The sequence below is a fragment of the Ooceraea biroi genome, chromosome 4, assembly GCF_003672135.1.
Source record: "Ooceraea biroi isolate clonal line C1 chromosome 4, Obir_v5.4, whole genome shotgun sequence".
NCBI lineage: Eukaryota > Metazoa > Arthropoda > Insecta > Hymenoptera > Formicidae > Ooceraea > Ooceraea biroi.
This window is the reverse complement of record NC_039509.1, coordinates 4,108,804-4,129,399: the sequence shown is the minus strand read 5'-3', so window position 1 is coordinate 4,129,399 and position 20,596 is coordinate 4,108,804. Positions and strand designations below refer to the sequence as shown.

Sequence of the window (20,596 nt, the reverse complement as noted above, 5' to 3'; positions counted from 1 at the left end):
TACGCGCGCGTGTTGCATGCACATGCGCTCGCGAGAGACACGCATTCGATTATTTCGACTCTCGCGATGCCCGCGCCGACGATCGGCGATGAAAATTGATTCGAGAATAATCTCAATTTGCGAAAGGGTAACTGGCAGGGAGAGAGTCAAAACTCAACCGAGGGCGATTAGGGCAAGGAAGAGGAAACGGACAGCGACAGGTGTGCGGTTGTGGCTTACTGCCGCATCCCACTACCGGATAATCGCTACCTCCGCACTGTAAAGTCAGCATCGCTGCTAAAAAGATAAGGGACGTTTCCGCGAAAGCATTACCGTGACCCGATTATTTTCAACGGTTCGCGCGCTAACTTCCTGGGATGCGGTTAACGAGTTTGTAATAACATATTCGGTGAACAAGGCCTACGGCGCACTTTACATCGGTCCCGCAAGCGACCGGTAGCCATGACCCGTTGGCTGTAACGTGTAACTTTGAAAATTTCTAATTCAATCGCATTTGTGATTACATATTAATCAAATATCAAATATGAGCCGAACTCCTGAGGGAAAATAATGCGCGAGCAAAGTCAAACATTCAATTTCAATGAGGCGCATTCCGTTCCGAACGCTAGTTACCAATTTCTCTGCGAGGGTGAAATTCGAAAGGGCTTTTACAAGCAGCGAATGGGTCAACATCGATCTCGCAGCTGTGGAGACCTTTTAACGACGATAACGCACCGTCGCGTTTGCATGTCGGCTGGTCTGCAAGCGGAATAACAGCCAGGCATGTTAACAACGAATTAACTTTGTCGGTCGCGAGCTTACAGGCGGGCGCGCGTGCGCCCGCGCGCGCAGGCGAGAGTTAACGAGCTATGCGCGGCCGATTCAAATGGCGAACGTAATTCGGTGGCCGCTGAACTGCCGAATCGGTGCGCCGAGTCGCTGTAGGGCGCGAGCTCTTCGTGTTAGTGGATTAATATGAAATTAGCAGTAATATGTGAATCTAATCACCCGATTACACGGACGATTTCTCCGACGGAACAAAATCGATTCCCGCGAATTCCCGGTTGGCTCGCTGTCGTGCATAACGCGTCATAACGCGTCGCGCCGACACAAAGTTAACGCGCTCGCGCGAGGGAACGATCAAATTTCTTCCCTCGCGTAAAATAGCGATGCAAGCAACGAGGTTACCGCGGTGTACCGTAACGCGCGCGCGCATAATTTTCGCGAAATAATTGACGAGCGTACACATAACACACGTTGAACCGCCACTATGCGCCTCCGCAACTCCGGGCTACCGACACTTCATGAAGTTTCGTGATTGCTTTTATACGACGTCCCGCGTATGAAGATGCGCGATCTTGGAGAAGCGTATCAGATCCGCGAGTCGCGCTCGCGAGCAAGGAGCGAAGTGAGGGTGGATAAAAATAAATAAAGACGAGTTTATTTCTGCTTCTTTTTGCGCAGGAATTGAAACCGCGATTACCTAACGATTTTTTATCGCCCGAGAACGATGCTTCCCATTGGCGCTCGGGGTGAAAAACGTGCGAAGGGGATGAAGAGTGAAAAGTAAAAAAGCTTCAGTGACAACTGCATGATTAATCCTCTGTTTGCATACGCGGAACGCTCGAAAGGAAATCACGAACGGTACACTCGCTGTGCCGGCATGCGCGGGGTTGCAAACCGATCGCGATTACCGAGGCAATTATTTATCACCGCGAAAATATCGGTCGGGAAAATCTGCGCCGTGTATCGCGCTTGGAGTCGTAAAGAAAAAAAAGAAGGTCAGAATGACCCTCTCGTGACCAGGCGGCTTTCCATTCGTCGCGTCGGACGGGAAGCGATTAATTATGCGCTCGAAGGTGCACGACTGCGTTGTACCATGTTCCGCCTGAGAAGCCAAAGTGGGTCAGTTTTGGCGACGTCGCAGGAGCAGGACGTCGAAAAACGCTGAACAACGATCGCAGGACGATTCGAGAGCGCGTGCTTTAACGATCGGCTTGGGTGCGCTCGCAATTAAAGTGCATTACACTGCAGGATTTCGATGCAGCGCAATTCGCGACTCGCGATCTCGGGCTCGCCACGATGACGAATTAGAGGGACGCGGACGGGAGATTTGTCAATCGATTAAAACGCGCCGTTTGTCACGCGCAAATGGCTGTAACGAATAAAAATGAGCGGGCGAATAAAATGTATCGCTGATATTTTATCGCGAGGCAGATTCGCCTCGGCGAACTGACGCGTATAAATGCAAATACGCTGGCAATTACGAATTCAACGTCATGAGAATGAAATATCTGTCTGTTTATAGAGGAAGAATAATGAAGTGTTATGATATACTCTAGCAGTAGTCTGTCTCTCTGCTGGAGAAAAAATACGTAATTTCCGTATATAACTGTCACATACGTTTTTCCCAAAATTAAATGGAATATTGCGTGCGTCATGGGAGGGATGTTTCTCCCATCGAGCGCGATGCGCGCAGTCATCTACATGCTGCAATTAGTAAAAATTAAATTGCGTCATCAAATTAAATACCGAAAATGCCGAATTGCAAATAGCGCGCACGTGATCGCAGCCGAATGCATAGAAACTCGCCGAGAAGGCCAATTACGCCGGAAGAAAGTGCGCAATTGCGCGTTATTAATTCCGTAAATCATTAATCGCGCGGCAGCGTTTCATTGTTGTTCTCGTGAATGAACGAATATTTGATTATCGGTGCGCAACGGAACGCGAAGCGAACCACGACATTTAGTGCACTCGCGTCACCCTCCATTCCCTCCCCCCTCGCCCCCATTCACAGCGCGCAAGTATGACCGTCTCTCGCTCTTTCTCGCCAGGTTTCGATTTTTCCGCGAGCGCGATAACGATCGTCGATCCAGTTAATTATCGAATCCCGCGCCCGCGCGACGAGATAAAGCGCGACGGCGAGAGTGTATCTGAATCGCGCATACTTTCCGTGTAATCCGGGCGAGACTCATAAATACGCGAGGAGGGTGCAACAGCGAGGCGCAGCGATCAATTACGCAATCAGTAAGCCATAAAGTATATAGGCACGTATAACTGCACCGCCGTAATACTGCACGAAGCCGCGATGAAGTCCGATGCGTTATTGCGCCCGCCAGTTTTAACAGATTAATCGGTTCAATGACGAAACGATTAATCGCATTGTCATTATACTAATCGCAGTTATATCCGGCCCCCGGCTCGCCCCTAATATGGCGCTGCATATTGATAACTCAGGTCAGATTAATGCGATAATTGCGGATATTACAAGGATGTAAATTAGAGCGAGTTATCATTGTTATTATTATTATTATTATTATTCGGCCGTGGGACGAATTTTAAGTCTCAAATCACGTCACATCCGAAAGCGATTGAGCTGCTTCCCCCACAGCCACACCAGAACGAGTGATAGAAATGCGATTATTAATAATTGAGATAATATCATTAAAATATATAATAATATATAATATGTAATAATTAAAATATATAATTGAGATTGCATGCATTTGAGGTTTTGCATGTGAGATCTTGATACACACACACACAGAGTTACACGCACGCACACATACCTCGGCTAAGGTATCGAATACGCATCCATCGATCGCGCAATTTTCGCAACGAATCGTCCGAGGCTTTCGCATAAAACGAGCGACGCAAACACGACCCGTGTTGTACGTTATCCAGGCGGAGAGAACGCGCAAGCTCACGTGACTTTTCTAACCTGATTTGCTCCGGCGATTAACCCGCTTCGTGCGCGGCTCGACGGGACGCGATTTCCATCGCGTCGAGGTGCAGCCGTTCCCGTCAAAGCTGCCTTTTCCTCGTCCCGCGCTTGATCTCTCGTGCTCTCGATGTTTTCGTCCTGCCTATCCGCCCTTGGTGAATCCTCAGTTGCAACCGGATGCATCCCGCGGATGGAATATGGATCTGGATGTCGATCAGCAACTTGCATCGGCGATCAACATAACCGGCTAACTGATATCCAGTAAACTTCACTTCAGATATCGACGCGGCGCTATCGCGCATTCGCGCGCGCGTTTCGACGCCAACTTCAAGCGGAGAGCAGCGATGCTGCACGGAGAGTGCATATAAGGTGTGTGTGCGTATATTTTAATAGTAAAATCGCGATTTATCCAAACTTCGAAATGTCAAGAGCAACATGAGACGAATATCGCAGTGCGGTTTGAATTCGTGTGCTCGAACGAGCCTCTCGTGCGCGCACGTTACGACGCCAACTTCAAGAGGGGAACAGCAATGCTGCACGGAGAATATCAAGGTTATGTACGTATTTTCATAGTAAACTCACGATTTAACCAGATTTCGAAATTTCTCCGCGATTCGAGACTCGTGTTCTTCCTAAAGATTGAGCAAGTATTCGCGTGTTCGGCGATTCGCCTGCATCTTGATTTGGTTCGCGCGTTCAAATGAGCCTCTCGCGCGCGCGTGCACGCGTGACGCTGGCGTTTATATCGACATCGAGCAGTCGAGGGGTAAGGGGGAGGAGGAGGAGGAGCAGGGCGAGTTTTACGAGTCGGTGCATGCGGGAGGTATATTGACGTGTCCAGTCGTGGCTTTCCTGAAACAGTTTGTGCAAAAGCTCCTCTGAGCACGATCCTTTGATCAAACAATCGTCGATAGAAATAATAATTTTTATCGACAACGCACGAAAATTTGCGGCGGGGAGATCAGATAGCTTCTCTCGAGACACCCCGGCATGCATCGTGCATGCGGGGTACGTTTTGTAAACTACCCCCTTTCGCGTCGCCGTCGTGCAGCGATGTTGCCTGGCGACTGGCAGATTGAAATCGGCTCGTCAAAGTTCATTGAAAATTTCGGGGTAACGTTAGTACGCGCGGTGGAAAAGCGGGGGGATGCTGCGCGTCGGACGGCTTCAGATTTCATCCAATTATCGACTGTCGACATCAGGTCGACGTCCTCTCAGCCGTGCTCTCAAGGTTTAACGTTACTGCGCGAACGTTCGTTAGGATAATCATTCGACGGAGAAATTATTTTTTGATAAAAAGCGGCGGTTTACTGTGCGACAAAAGCTGATTAAATAAATCCCCGATGCACGCGACGATAACGCGTGGGTGGCCTGACCGATGTGTATATAATATAACGATACTTTTCTGTGTATCAGGGGATATACACATTGTACGCGATACAGTTTTCCTTCCCCTTTTTTTCTGAAATTTACTGCTCATTAAATTCTACCTCTTTATTATCGTGATAATATTTCACCGTTCATTAAACGCCGTTAATTTCGTTGGAGCAGTTCCATTGTTGCTTTAGCTCCTGCTGCGCTGTTATTCAAATGTGGTAAAAACTTCCATAGAGAGTGTACGATAAATGAAAAATAATATACATACGTATATTTAAATATATCTTCATTTCCAAAATGGTATGTATGCATATATGTATATATAGTTATATGTATTAATATATAAATGTTTTCCTATTACACACATTTATATTTACGTTTCCAATTACATTTACAAAAATTATTAATTTAATTACTTTACGTGAAACATTTCAATTTAAAAACAGACTATTTTTATATTTTTATGTGTACATGTTTGTAAAACGTTTGCAAGTTAAATATTCTTTGATGACCGGCTACTAAAATATAATTACGTAATGTGAAATTATCAAAGTATAAATTATTTTGCGGTCTGTCGTGTGTATGTGTGTATGTAAGTGTGTGTAAATTAACTAAACATGATAATAAAGAGATAGAAACCGTGGCGACAACCTTTGGTTGTACATCAAATTGTACATGCTGGCATCACACTATATTACCGACGTTCGATATTCTTTCTGTCGCTACGATATCTGCAACAAATAATTTCGATTCCTGTTCGTAGAAAATAAAGAACATTATACAAAAATTATTTCACAAATTGTTAGTTTAATCATGTCATTATTTGCGTGCTACATTAATCAAAAACAGAAGGAAACATCATTATTGTTTTCCTCAGCGAGAAAATCTTTTTCTAAAAAGAAAAGAGAAACTTCAACGCAGAAAATATTAAAAATTGGATATCGCGAAGGGACACGTATAAGAGAAATTAGAAAAGTATTAATAATCATATCTACTGGATTTCATTATGTGAGACTTATTATATATGACTGACTTTCATTAATGATACAACATTCTTTATATCAAATCTGGTTTTATTTTTCTCATTTTGTATGTGTAACAAGCATAATACATATATAGTAATAACATAAACGAGATAATGATTTTGTACGAATGCTTTATACAAAATTCATATAATCACACAGTTGAGTACAGAAATTGTATCATTTAATCATTAGCTCCTTCATGATTAAAGCGCGTTTTCTGGTCTTCATTAACATGAAAAAATCTATACGATACGTGAAAAATCCGCACGACATCGATTATTGGCGAACATCTAAGTTTTGATAACATTTCGTTACCAGTTTTGGTATCATCATTCGTTTGCCCAACCATTGTCTTGCAAGAAGAGCTCGGATTATCCTATATAACATTTACAGTCAGTATGGACATCTTATGAGAAGAAACTACGGCGAAAGATTTATTTACATATTCTTACATTATATTAAAGTACTTTCAATTAAACTGACGCCGCATCATTAGACAGCGTTTATGTTAGAAAACACAATGAAATGTTTTAATGTAGTATATTAATATACAAATTTATACTATATGTATATATTATGTACATGTATCAAAAAGAACTTTTGTGATATTTTTATGCCTAATATAAAACAACAATTAGCTAATGGCAAGACCATAACTGAAAACAATTTCTATATTCCTTTTTAGCTCTTTTTTAATGCACGTTAAGAAAATGACTTATTGGAAAACGGAAATCAATATATTACTGTCAGTGTGGACACTGAAAATTATTTATTTATTTATTATTTCTGTCTGATTATTCTTTTTCTCTTTCGTTTTTCTTTGTCTTACAATTTGTTAAAGACTAAATTCGAAAAAAATCTTTTCCTTTCTCTCATTTCGCAGTATACAATAAGACGTCCGAAACCTGTTCAGAAAATTATCTCTGTTAGAAATATGTAAACATCAACGAGTTGAGAACGCAGTAGTTAAGTATATAAGCATCAAATCAATATAAAAATAGAAATATGAACCACTATCTGGGGCGAACATAAAATTTATTTTCTCTTCTTTGTCGTAAGAGAATAAAATGAATTACAATAATCATGAAAGAAAAAATTACAAACTAAACGCAGAAGTTAACAAAACTCATATAGATTAATATATACATATCAATATATACAATATATACACAACATATATATGTGCATATTATGTATATATTGATATGTATATATTAATCTATATGAGTTTTGTTAACTTCTGCTTTTAGATTCACCCTCGGACGTTATCTGTGGTTCAAAGGTTTACATTTAGTGAGGACGGTGTGCTCACTTGCTTGCATGAGCAAGGAGACGCGTGATGCTGATACACTGTACGGTGTTTCCCGTTTATGCTTCCACAGTTGGTGAAGCATCAACGTAGCTTTGGTATGATAAGGTCGTCGCCACGCACTTCGGGCGAGCGCATTTTTTGGGCATAAGTAGCACCGAAACTTCTTTCGCCAAGATCGTCGTTCGGTCAATTGTTCGGTGGACGTGGTCTCTTCTGTTATCTCCTTTTCTTCGATATGCGGCGGATCTTGTTGCGTGACATCCGATATGACGTCTTGCGCGATACCCAAGGCGAGTATCGGTTTCTTCTGTTCGCACGAGTCGCAGCCGTCCAAATTCCATATCACTTTTATTGGCCGCTTCTGCTTCCGGCGTCTCTTCTTGCGTGGTGTATTGTAATTCTCCTTGTTCTCCTGATCCTCCTGAATCTCCTCGTTCATCTGGATCACCTGGTTGCCCTCGTTTTCTTGATCTTCCTTGTTCTCCTTGTTCCCTTCGTCCTTCTGGCCGAAAGCTCGCTCCTCGATGTTCAGGATTGCATCCGGTGGCGTCCAGTTCCCGTCCACTACTGAGTTGTTTGATGTCAGACTTAGCGGTCCGTTTGGATCTGACGCGTAGCTGCATGCAAAATTATTGTTATCGATAGCGCCTTTACTATTCTCGTTAGCATAGCTCAGCATGAGATCATCGTCGTTGTCGCTCGTGATACCACAGACGTGTCGTGAGAACGCGTCGCGGTTACCATTGCCACGGATGACGTCGTCATCATCGTCGTCGTCGTCATCATCATCATCATCATCATCATCATCATCATCATCATCATCAGCGTCGCTGTTGCCGTCACCGCTATCGCCACCCTTGATGCCGTCTATACGAGGGTGCGACCGCCTCTCCTCCTCCGTGGGATATGCCATGGTCGCTGCAGTTGCAGGGGACTTTACCATCTCGCTGCAACCGCGTTACTGTTCCATAAGTTACGTTCGCGTCATTTTTCTACCAACGTACGAGTGTTCGTCGTTTGTGCACGACGTGGAGGGGTAGAAACAAAAAAAACGTGTGTAACCAGACAAGGAGATACACATCCAGCAGCGAGAGCGCGCAGTCTACGACACCGAAAGCAAACTAAGCGTGCAGAGATCGAGAGATCTCGTTTTGAATAAAAAAATAATCAAAAAATGACGCGGGAACGTAACACAAAACATAGGAGGAGGAGTGGATAATGACGCACGAGATGACCAATTCGTGGACGCGTCATCGGCGAGTTACCGACACACGTTGATGCCGTTGGAAAATGATTCGACCAAAAACGCGGTATCATTAAATGCTACTACATGAATAGTAACATACTGACGATCGGAGGCGACAAGAAAAAATTAATACGGATCTGCGATTCGTCGCCAAGCGTGTGAATGAATTAGTTGAAAATGATCGAATGATTAGATGCCCGCCGTGACGCGTCGTCAAACTTCATCGCGCAACTGTAACGTAATACGTGGCGATAATGGTAACCAAGAGAAAGACGCAACAGAAGACGACAATCGATTGTCAAAATTGTTGAACAAATAAACATAAGACGGGTATCACGTGCAGCAATGATAAGGCCCACGGGGCTTACCTGGTACTTGGCATCACAGTCGTAGTTGGTGCGATTGCAGTCAGCGGTGCGGGAAAAATGGGTGGACCAGGTGGCGGACGTCCACCTACGGGGCTGCAATCCCAACATCGTAATATGAACAATAAAAAATTGTACATAATAGGGGATGTCTGATACAATAATATTCTGGAATTTCGAAAACATTAAAAAAGTGAAGTAAGTGAAGCAATGGGACTTCCCTCTTTCCAAATAGTTGCTTACCATTTACATCAAAACTCAGATAATTCTCACTTGTGACGTTATAACTCAATTGAATGCATGTCCCTTTTGATGCTGGAAAAGTGAAATTCAACTGAGGTTTTACCTGTGATTAAGACCATGTGCTTTAGTGAGTCTAATAGATTTACATTAGAAGTGAGATTACGAACTTGTGCGATAGTCATCTTTAGCGTCTTTAGTTAAAATCCAAAATTCTCTCACGATACAATTTACAATGCTAGATTTAAGGTTATTGAGAATATTTTCTTTTAACTAAAGACTTTCTCACTTGCGTGTTCCTTTTACTCACTTTCTTTTACACAACAATTGATGTCTTATCTGAGTATAAAATACTCACATAACTGAGTGACTCAGTATCACTTGAGTGCAAATGGAAAGCAACTAATGTTATAAATGATTGCTCTACACGTTACCGTTATTGTGTATATTCATCGCAGTATTATATAATCATTTCCTTGCCAGGTCTTAATATTCCACATATTAAGATCTGCTGCTAATTCAATCAATGATTGAGATAAATTTTGTCGAATATTATATATGTTAAGATCTCTTGAAGCCAATTCAATCAATTATTTCAATCAATGATCAATGAGATAAATTTTGTCGAGATGATAGGTGCTCCAGTGTGGGACGTGACAATTTTAATTTTTTATCTTAATAAAAATAAATAAAAATAATCTAAATAAATAAAATAAATAAAAATAAATAATTTATCAGAAAATATAAATAAGTGATTAGAGACAATAATTCGATTCGCCGAATTTGTTGCGTAACATAAATCATGCAATGTATCATTATCTAGCACTGATCAACCTCGTTAATAAAGCTTTCAACTCGACTGGAAAAAAGCTAGATGCTTACATATAATTGACGCAAGATTGCCGCTTGCACCTATTGCTCGACATGGCATTGGTGCCATGTAAAGTCGGAATTCCACGGCACGTAGAGGCTCGGCAAAGCCTAGGCGAACTACACCGAGCCATCTCGCGCCGTGCACCATGGGATAGGCATAGTTCGCTGTTGCGCGCTGTGGGATCTATAAGACTTATAGTTCGAAGCTTGCCATTCGTGAGTATATTGACGAACTACGTGGGATCTCGGCTTAAAAGTCATGCGCTGGACAATAACAAAAGGTGTCGGCGCGGCAGTCAATGTGTTAATAAAAAATCACGATTAATAAAAAAATTAATAAAAAATCAAGATTATCTTACTGCAAAGTTTGTTGGAGACGATTGCTCACTGGCGGTGACGTTTGTGCAATCGATGTCGATGGAGTGCTCGTGTTGTTTATGCGGTGATCATGAAGCTGATGTATTTGCAATTCACCGAGGTCTTCAGCCAGGAATGAACACCTAGAGCACTGTCTCTTGTTGTGGACTTTCAACACGTGCGTAGACAGTCGTTCAGCGCGCGCTGCTTTGTACTCGCACAGGGTGCACGCAAAAGGCTTCGTGTGAGTGTTCATATGCCGTTTCAATGTCCAATTATCGCCACCGATCCAAGGACAAGCTCCGCAGTAGTACCTGTTAATGCAATTTAAATTGAACTTACTTATTCAAGGTGAAGCACCTAAGACAGGCTACCTAAATATCTCGTTATTGGTGATAGAAAAAAATGTGTCAGACCAAACTTGCATGGTTTCGAGGGACACATAATTTGTTCTAAATAGTTTTTTATTAGGTGGACGCGTAGAGGTCATATGAAGGTCAACTTCGTTTTTTTAAATGGTATATGTTTTTTACGTACCATCTAGTAGAGCGTTTGAAGATGCGCACATTGATCTACGGGTCAAAATCATTCAAGGTCACTGAAGGCCAACTGCAAGGGAAAATAATTTACTTTATATGACCTAGAGTTTTCTGCTATTAAAACTACTGTAAACTCAGAAATGAAAAAGTTCTAGCCGTTAGAAATTTTTTCTTTTTCCGCGAAGTTCTGAGTTGTTGTTATCATTATTTTTTATATTGCCCAGAGTTCTCTGCTATTGAAAATACCGTAAATTCAGAAATGAAAAAGTTCTAGCCCTTAGACATTTTTTCTTTTCCGAGAAGTTCTGAGTTGTTCATATCATTATTTCTTATATTGCCTAGAATTCTCTGCTATTGAAAATACCGTAAACTCAGAAATGAAAAAGTTCTAGCACTTAGAAATTTTAGCCTTCAGTGACCTTGAATGATTTTGACCCGTAGATCAATGTGCGCATCTTCAAACGCTCTACTAGATGGTACGTAAAAAAAACATATTATACCATTTAAAAAAACGAAGTTAACATTCATATGACCTCTACGCGTCTACCTAACAAAAAATTATTTAGAACAAATTATGTGTCCCTCGAAACCATGCAAGTTTGGTCTGACACATTTTTTTCTATCACCAATAACGGCCGAGATATTCAGGTGGCCTGTTTTAGGTACCTCACCCTGTATATTATAAACCCATCTCTACCTATAAATATTTCGTCATATTAATACGCCAGATCAATTGCAATCATAATTTGAAAGGAAGACAATAGATACCGATAACAATAGATAATGTTTCCAAAATTCTGCTTAAAGAAGCATTTTAATTCTTAATAGAAAATTTTGCGTTTAAATTTCGCTAAAGAAAATCCGCATAGACTTTCTGATCAACCGAGTAAAAATATTTTCTACGAACAAATTTTCGTTAGGCAAGTAACAATTAGAAGCAACTTGGGAACTGATCAATATTCCCTGAACGTAAGGATCACATACTTTCGTTCCTGCGAACCACTCCTAGAGCCACCCTTGACATGACTCTTGCTGTTGCATCCATTTTGTACTCGTCTACCCCCATTGCAGTTATTGCTGGGTTGCATGATACCCGGCGTGGCCATCGTCGGTGCCTGGTAGAGACTTAAAGAACTGGTTCCGTTGCTAGTCGATGGGACAGTATTAGGCTGCAACTGGTAGTTCTTACTGCAGGCGAAATTCGATTGATAATTCGCGTGTTGCTGCTGCGGTTGTTGTTGATTGCTCGTGCCAGCAGTCGCCGCTGCTACAACTGCAGCTGCAGCTGCTGCTGCGGCCGCTGTATTACCCGAGTCCTGTTGTAACGATTTGGATCCCGCTGGCCTTCGTATTCTATTCAGGTCATACGTGTGCTCGCGATGCATCCTCATAAAGTGTTTCTTCACGTGATCGGCGCGATTGAACGGTTTAAAACAGACGTAGCACTGAAAGGGTTTTTCCTCGCGGTGAATATTCTCGTGACGTGTGAAAAGATCGCGTCTGTCTGTACCATAGGGGCAGTACGGACAGCAATATCGTTTAGTGCTCGTAGATGCAGTGGCGGGGGTGGCCATCGTGCCTGAATTCTGCGAAATTTACGAACTTGATAATAGTAATTTTGGAATAACGAAGAATATGCGAAGGAAATGAGGACACATGGCGAATTCTTTCACTGTACAGTTTTGGCAAAGTTCCATGAGTAGAATAATATTTTTGGTTATGTAACATTTTCACAAGAGCGCAAGAATACTAAAACTTTTGTTAAAAACTTAAACCTTGAGTGCATCCTTTTGGAAATCTTTTGGGAACTATCATTTAATTGTTTCCGTTCAGTCAGAAAACATATTTCTCGATTATTGATAAAAGTTTCGATTCTTTTTAAGACACAGGAATCTGATTTTTATTCACCTGTTGCATATGTGGCGTGGGAGCAGATGGCAGTTCTTGCAGTAGGAAGCTCGACGTAACTGGCAGTAAAGCTGCTGGTACTGTCTGCGTTTCTTGTGTCCTTCGAGTAGGAGGCGCTACACGTTCGGCACGTTCACGCAACCTTTCCAAATACAATATTACGTCTTCAATTTTGAGATCAATCTGCATGTAATCTTTACGTGGCGAATGATGTCTGTTTCTACTGTTATCTGTAAGAATTCTTGCCGAATGGAGCTCTATGAAGTGTTCTGCAACTTCACGCGGACCACATCCCATAACATCACCTGTTAATAAACCTGTTATTTAATCATTCAGTTCCTCCTTTTTATTTTAAAATTTAAAACGAACGACGTATGATCAAGCAAATATTATACAGAGCTCTTCCGATACTTGAAGTAATATCTAGAGCAAAGTGCGTGTGCAGGGTGGAGAAGCGAGAATGAGAGCGGAAAGAGCGATGGAAAGCCAGAAATATCTTCTTAATTGTAATACATGTTATAATTTCTCGTAAAATATATATTTGCAGCATGAATATCATAAGATATTCTATTTTATTTCATATTATTGCATATACAATGAAACATACTAATCGAGCCTCATTATACAAACGAGATAAAAAAAACCGCAGCCATTGAGATCACAGGACAATAAACATTTATATCGAGAAATATATAAGCACATTTTTTATATAAAGAACCAAAGCAAAAATGTGAATTCTTAAAAAAATCTGAAATTATTGAAATAAAAATTTATATCGGGAAATATATAAGCATATGTTTTATATAAAGAACCAAAGCAAAAATGTGAATTCTTAAAACAATCTGAAAATATTGAAATAAAAATTTATATCGGGAAATATATAAGCACATTGTTTATATAAAGAACCAAAGCAAAAATATGAATTCTTAAAAAAACTCTGAAAATATTAAAAACCACGAAATGTAGTTATACCACGTTACGTTCATTATGCAAAACGATAGAATCGGTAAACGGGACCTTTCTCATTATCTATCCCCGCTAATCGACTTATTTTTATCTTGCATCACTTAAACTTTTTACATCGCCGGATAGAAAATTACTCGGCTATACCCAGAGTGCTCTATCGATTCAGACCTTTAAGCTAGCTGGTAAACAAGTTAACTGTGCAAAACGATTTTTTTAAAAGATTTGCGCGACACGTTACTTGGGCACGATAACGCACATGCAGGGATATTATATATATATTCGACGTTGCGACTATTATTGCAAAAATTAATTTAGTAGTACAAACAATACTCACCGCATTCATCACATCGCCACGTGGCTTTTCCCGAATGATAAGCAGCAATTCGACTTCCATCCGTTCCCTTTAGTGGCTCCTCTTCGTATGCCCAGTGGCCATCGTCACTTCCATCCGTACCATTTCCAGTGTCTTCGTCATTTTTGTATGTCACCGAAGTTTCAAATTCATTTTGCACGTTTGATGCTACAAAATTGATACTTTAACAATAAGCCGTGACAAAAGTAGGCGTTTCGAGCCATAACAAAAAGGCGGTACTTCTATCATGCAAAAGTATTCAAAAGTATTCGGACAAAAGTAGGCGGACCTTTCTGACAGAAAGATCCTTGAACGTTTCCAGGTAACAGCTGTTTCAATTTACACCTAACTATAAATCATGGTAGAATTGAAATCTTTTCAGACAATAAATTCCGCCTGAAAGATACTTAACTTTAAGGAGATTAAAGCAGACCTGTGATTTTAAAAGTAACTCCCATGATAATAGTGAATGATAGTAATTCTTTGGAAATGAAAATATTCTTTTTCTTATTTAGCTTATTTTCAGATACGTATTTATTAATTAGAAATTCTCTCCAACTAGAAATATGAAAGCCGCGTATAATGAGGATTAAGCTGTGCCGAGCCGTTAATTAATTAATCATCACCACCGGTCAAAAGAGATGCGATTTAAAAAAAGATACTTATTAAAAATAGAGTATTAGTTATATAAATAAAATATCTTTTATTGCCGGATATAATGGATGCTAAACAGTTAAATAATTTAGATAATATAATAGATTAATTTTGAATTAAATAATCTTCAATGATGAACTGCATCCAGATAATATTTATAATATTTAATTTTATATAATATAAATTGCATATAATATACATATAATATTTAATTGCATTAAAATGCGTCGAAAAAACAATATTTATTAACTTACAATTTCAACAATACATACTGTACATACATTTTAGGTTAGTGCAAAATTAACTGCGGTATTTGCTACGATAAGATAAGGAATCTTTAAATTTTAAGATGGGACGAATAGTAATAGGGGGTAGTGGGTTGAAGATATTGATATACATTTTTTACAAGAAGAAAAATTATAGATATACCGACACATTGCAAAGATGCGTGATTTATAACTTGCAATCGAATCTGACATTTTAACTTACTTCTATGATCCGGATCCTCGCCATAAAGCTTTCTAGTAATTTCTTTAAACATATCCTCGTAGCAATCAAGTCTGCTAATACCCGTGCCGCTTCCCTCCATGGTCAGGTAAAAAGCCGTTGCTACCCGTAGAGAAAATGTGTCTGTTCCCTTTGTCGTTGAAGATTAGTCACGTACCTGCGATATCGTAAAAGACTTACGGATACTTAGAGATACAAAAAAAAAGTTTTCCTTTAGATACTTTTTGAAAATAGATTTCATTATTGCAATACTGGGAATTTTGCTCGCAACAAGCAAAGTTCTCAACGACGAAAGTGTATATTCATGATAACTATATTTTTCGATTTCGTACGAAAGATCATATTGAAAGCTATCATAATAATTATTATCTAGGATATTATTATGATTTAAAAAACATATATATATATATATATATATCATAGATAATGCTTTCTAAAGAAATCCCAAAATTGCGCATAATGTGTTATACTTTCAAGAGTGCGCAACTGAGCAATTAATGTTACATGCATCTAGCGTTAAATATCCATACGATTAAATGAAACATACGATAACGTACCGACAAATATTATCATACGAACACATTCTCCCGTGCATCCATGCCCGACTGTAAATGAAGGATAAATACGTTCGAATTCTCGGGGGTATGTTTCGTAAAGCGTAAGCATGTGGGACAAACATAGCAGAGAATAGTGTGCAAAACTTCATAATGAAGGTGCTAACGACTTCCCTGGGACGCTGCCGCTGCGAGATTAGATTCGAAATAGTTAGGCGATTTACAGGATGAATCACGCAATTTACGCGCGCGAAAGGACTGTTTCCTCCATGGTCGACGATAGAAAAAGACGAAAAAGAGCAAAAATCGGGAGCTGTAAATTCGGTAGATGCAGAAAGTTAGAAAATGGAATAAGAACTTTTCATTAAGAACGTTGCGTTTAATAATTTTCGTGTTAAAATGCGAAAAGTTAAGAAATTATAGGTCGTTTTGCGAATGTACCTCTGGAGACTGATTATTTTTTATGCAACCTAGTCATTTCTTTTTGTAGGGGCAAAATTGATTTAAAATTGTTGATCTTTATTTGTAAAAGAAATACAGTGTCAATTTGAATCTGAACGGTCACTCACGCTATTGTTTAAATCTCTTTTTGTCTAAATCGTTTCTCGTTACGATTGCTCTTCGTCAATGATACCGAAATACTGAAACGTCGAAAGTGCCGCAATGTCTCCAAAAGCAAGCGAATTTATAATCTTATATAGCCTTGTTAGATGTAAACAGAAGATGACAAACAGTATTTCGAATTTGAGCATCGTAACGTCGAATGCCTACAGTTTATATCTCTATTTTTCAAGTTGCTTCTAGAATATAATCTTTCAGTGATGTTAATTTTTTCTGCAACTACAATAATACATATTTTCAACCAAGTAGATGCAATTAATTTACCAAATTTTTTTAATTTTCTAAAATCTGCGATATATTGGGTCATTAAGTATGAAACTTTACAAATGTAAAAGCGCCATCTTTCACATTTGTTATCTCAAATTTGGCGCCAGACGTCAGTATCAGGTTAGGTTAGTGTGATAGATGTATGTTCGCTCTTCAAATGTCATATTTGTTTGTTCAAATATCTTCATTAGTTTTATTGGTGGATTCTTTTTTATAGAACTATGGAAAAGTCCAAAATTCGTGTGATTTATAAATATGAGTTCCGCCGTGGAACCACAGTGTCGGAGACAGCTCGTAATATCAACGCTGTATTTGGTGAAGGTTCAACTACTAAAGCAACGGTGGGCAATTGGTTCAAAAACTTCAGAGATGGAGATTTCAGCCTCGCTAATGAGCCACGTGGAAGACCAAAGACGAAGGTGGATAATGATCACTTGAGAGCCGTAGTAGAGTCCGATCCATCTCAAAGTACACGTGAATTGGCATCGATATTCAATGTTTCCATACCCACCATATTGGTTCATTTAGCTGCAATTGGTAAGATAAAGAAGTTGGACAAATGGGTCCCGCACGAATTGACCGATGCGCAGCAGGCGCAACGTCTAGAGGCTTCCCTTTCTTTGCTTTCCCGTCACAAAAATGAATCTTTTTTTAATCGAATTGTGACCTGCGATGAAAAGTGGATACTCTACGACAATCGTAAACGCTCACATCAGTGGTTGAACGCTGATGAACCACCGAGACATCACGCGAAACCCAACATTACACAGAAGAAGCTTATGGTGACTGTTTGGTGATCCAGGTCAGGTGTTATCTACTACAACTTTATGAAACCTGGTACATCGATAACGGCTGAAGTATATTGCAAGCAACTGGACGAAATGATGCAACAACTTGCTATTAAACAACCGAAATTGGTCAATCGGTCAATGCCAATCCTGTTGCATGATAATGCTCGACCGCACACTGCACGACTGACCGTGGCAAAGCTACAGGAGTTGGAATTGGAAACTCTCCGTCATCCACCATATTCACCAGATCTATCACCTACAGATTATTACTTCTTCCGGAATTTGGACAACTTGTTGGTGGGAAAATTCTTCAATTCTCAACAGGCAGTCGAAACAGCCTTCTGCGACTTCATCGATTCCCGTACTCCTGGCTTCTATAGTAGAGGCATAGACCAACTACCACTAAAATGGCAGAAGTATGTAGATAACATGGGCGCATACTTCGATTGAAAATAAATCATGTCCATGTGCCAAAAAATGCAAAAGTTTATGTTCTATTTGTAAAGTTTCATACTTAATGACCCAATATTTATCGATTATGAAATCAAAATGGTTATTATCAGAATCTATTTTTTTAACAAGATTGTTATTTTACCAAAATTGACGAGACAACTTTTTATGAGAACGAGAGAGATTCATATCTACACATCTCATCCCTTAAAATTACTTTTGGCAAGCGGATTTTCAGGTTTCTTGTTCGCAATCATTCACCTGCTGATTATTCTATCGATACCATCTAAAGTGCTTCCCGCAAATTTGGCGTTTTGATTGATTTCGATCCAACATGCACAAGAATCTGGTATTACGTTCTACAGGGGTGGCGACAGTATCCGGAATGAGGAAGGAGAACGGACGCGTATTGATCGCCACGATTGCCGCTCGAGTAACTGGGAGGGGGAAAGACGAGCAACCCTGCTGGCAACCCTCTGGTATGTATACGTGCACGCACACCAAAGCGGCCGTGTACGTGCAAGCGAAGGGGAACAGCAAGAACGCAGCGTGTGAGGAAGGGGTTACCATGAAGAATAAATCAATATCCCCCTCCGCCACCGATCGAGGGCACGTCCCCTAGAAACGACAGATGGTGAAACGTAGAGGGTGTTCAGACCGTACCGCCACGAAACTTTACGTTTCTGCGCCGGTTGAGAATCCCTGCGCCATAGCGCAGTGAAGAAGAGTAGGAAAGTCCGGAGGAGGACGAGAGGAAGAGATGACACGACGGGAACACGACGGTCGGTCGAAATAAAGGCAGAGACACAATCCTGGTCGAAGAAGAGAGAGAGAAAGAGGGAGACGGAACATGAGAGCGAGAGCGAGAGACTGCGAGTGCCCGAGAAAGTAGAGAAGACAGAGAGAAGAGAGAGAGAGAAAAGAAGACCATTCAAATTCATCCGGAAATTATTGCCGGTTGACCAAGGACGCCGGGCAGGTCTCTTCGATGCCCCTCGCACACGTGCACACGTACGATTGCACGCACACGATCCTTCGTCCAGCCGAGAGGTCTCTTCTTTCCGCTTGGTTCTCTCGTCTCCACTTTCCATCGACTCTTCCGTGCGTGATAAAGCTCGCAAAATCGTAGTCGTCAGTATTGTCATCGTCATCGTCATCGTCATTATCATCATTGTCATCGAGTGACACGTCGCGAGGAAGATCGCGGATCCGAAATGTGCGCGATACCCGATACCGCGCGCACAGTCGCAGGCGGCATCGCGTGCGGTATCGCGGAGCACCGCGACGGTCGCCCTCGCGCGCGGCGCCGGCACACGCGCGCTCCCGGGGCACTCTCTCTCCGTCCGTCTCGCTGCGCGCTGTCCGTCGAACGCCAACAAACACGCGGACGTCTGAACGGCATCGCACATACAGCCGCGCGCGTCTCGATGGGTATCCGCGCGGCCTATTCGCGATACACACAATGCCGCGGCGGCGGCCTCTCATCTCGCTCTCGTTCGCGCTCTCTCATCACTCGGTACCGTTCTCGCCATTCGGTTCTCATTCAGTCGGCCGCTCCACTTCGTGCTGCCTCCCTTCTTTGGCCGTTTCACCTCGCACTTTCTCCCAAACGCGCGTTCCCGGCGGATAACCCGGGAAGCTAAGGAAGCGCAGTGACACACATCCCGAGAGAACAACGACGAAGGCAAGGTGATTCAAATCGTGTTGGCACTAGATGACGACTGGATGACACCGGATATAGTGACGAGACAGCGTAGGATACACGAACACACGGATTGACACGGACACACACGGAAGACACTTTGCGCGCAAAACCATATATCGCCGTATTCGGCATTGATACTCACCTCTCTTCCTTATGCCGAAGACGAAGACCAAGTGAATGAAAATCGTTGTCCGAGGAGACGTTATGCTGGTTCGGTTGCAGGTTGTTTCCTCGACGGCAGCCGGGTGGCGAGTGGGTGGGCAGGCGGGGTGGCAGGCGGCTAGAAGTGGGTGGCTCAGGCGGGTTGGGAGCAGCAGCGTGTGGGTGGTGGGAGTGGGGTGAGGGAACCCAATACCACCCTCCTCGCCCATTCAATCCTGCAGTATTAGGGGGAGCAGTCGAGCCTGTTCCGACTCTCCTCCCTCTCCGCCCCTTCCCCCCCACACACCCAACAACCCACCTCACACCCGGCGACCCATCACACGAACCAACAACCAACACCAGTACGCGAGGATAGGCCCGTTTAGTATGTGGGTGTATAGTGTTCTGCCTTACACGTATACATCTGCACGGACACGAACACTAATCATGCACGGACACACACGAGGAGCTTCCCTATACATTTATTTGTCTCTCTTTTTCTCTACGCGTCCCTCTCTCTCACTCTTTCTCCCTCTCTCTACACGTGTTCACAACGCAGCTAAGCACTCCAGGGGCGGATTCGGCAGTGCAGGGAATGGAGAGGGAGGGGGGAACGGGGAAGAGGTACGAAAGACCGTTCAGA

At 41.8% G+C, this 20,596-nt stretch overlaps 1 protein-coding gene across 4 annotated transcripts; it reads right to left on the bottom strand.

Moving 5' to 3' along the window:
- Window positions 1–6,135: 6,135 nt before the first annotated feature.
- On the bottom strand, window positions 6,136–20,085 carry LOC105280574 (zinc finger protein hangover). Of its 4 annotated transcripts, none has more exons than XM_026968918.1 (8): window positions 19,955–20,085; window positions 15,407–15,581; window positions 14,246–14,431; window positions 12,946–13,262; window positions 12,022–12,623; window positions 10,501–10,812; window positions 9,032–9,124; window positions 6,136–8,364 (listed from the first exon to the last, which is right to left on the bottom strand). In XM_026968918.1, the coding sequence occupies exons 2-8, from the start codon at window positions 15,504–15,506 to the stop codon at window positions 7,371–7,373; spliced, it is 2,604 nt and encodes an 867-aa protein (XP_026824719.1). In that variant the 5' UTR covers window positions 15,507–15,581; window positions 19,955–20,085; the 3' UTR covers window positions 6,136–7,370. The 4 variants fall into 4 exon arrangements, with proteins under 4 accessions (XP_026824719.1, XP_026824722.1, XP_026824720.1 ...); XM_026968921.1 differs by having other exon boundaries at window positions 12,946–13,250; XM_026968919.1 differs by having other exon boundaries at window positions 15,407–15,599; window positions 19,955–20,081.
- Window positions 20,086–20,596: the final 511 nt, after the last annotated feature.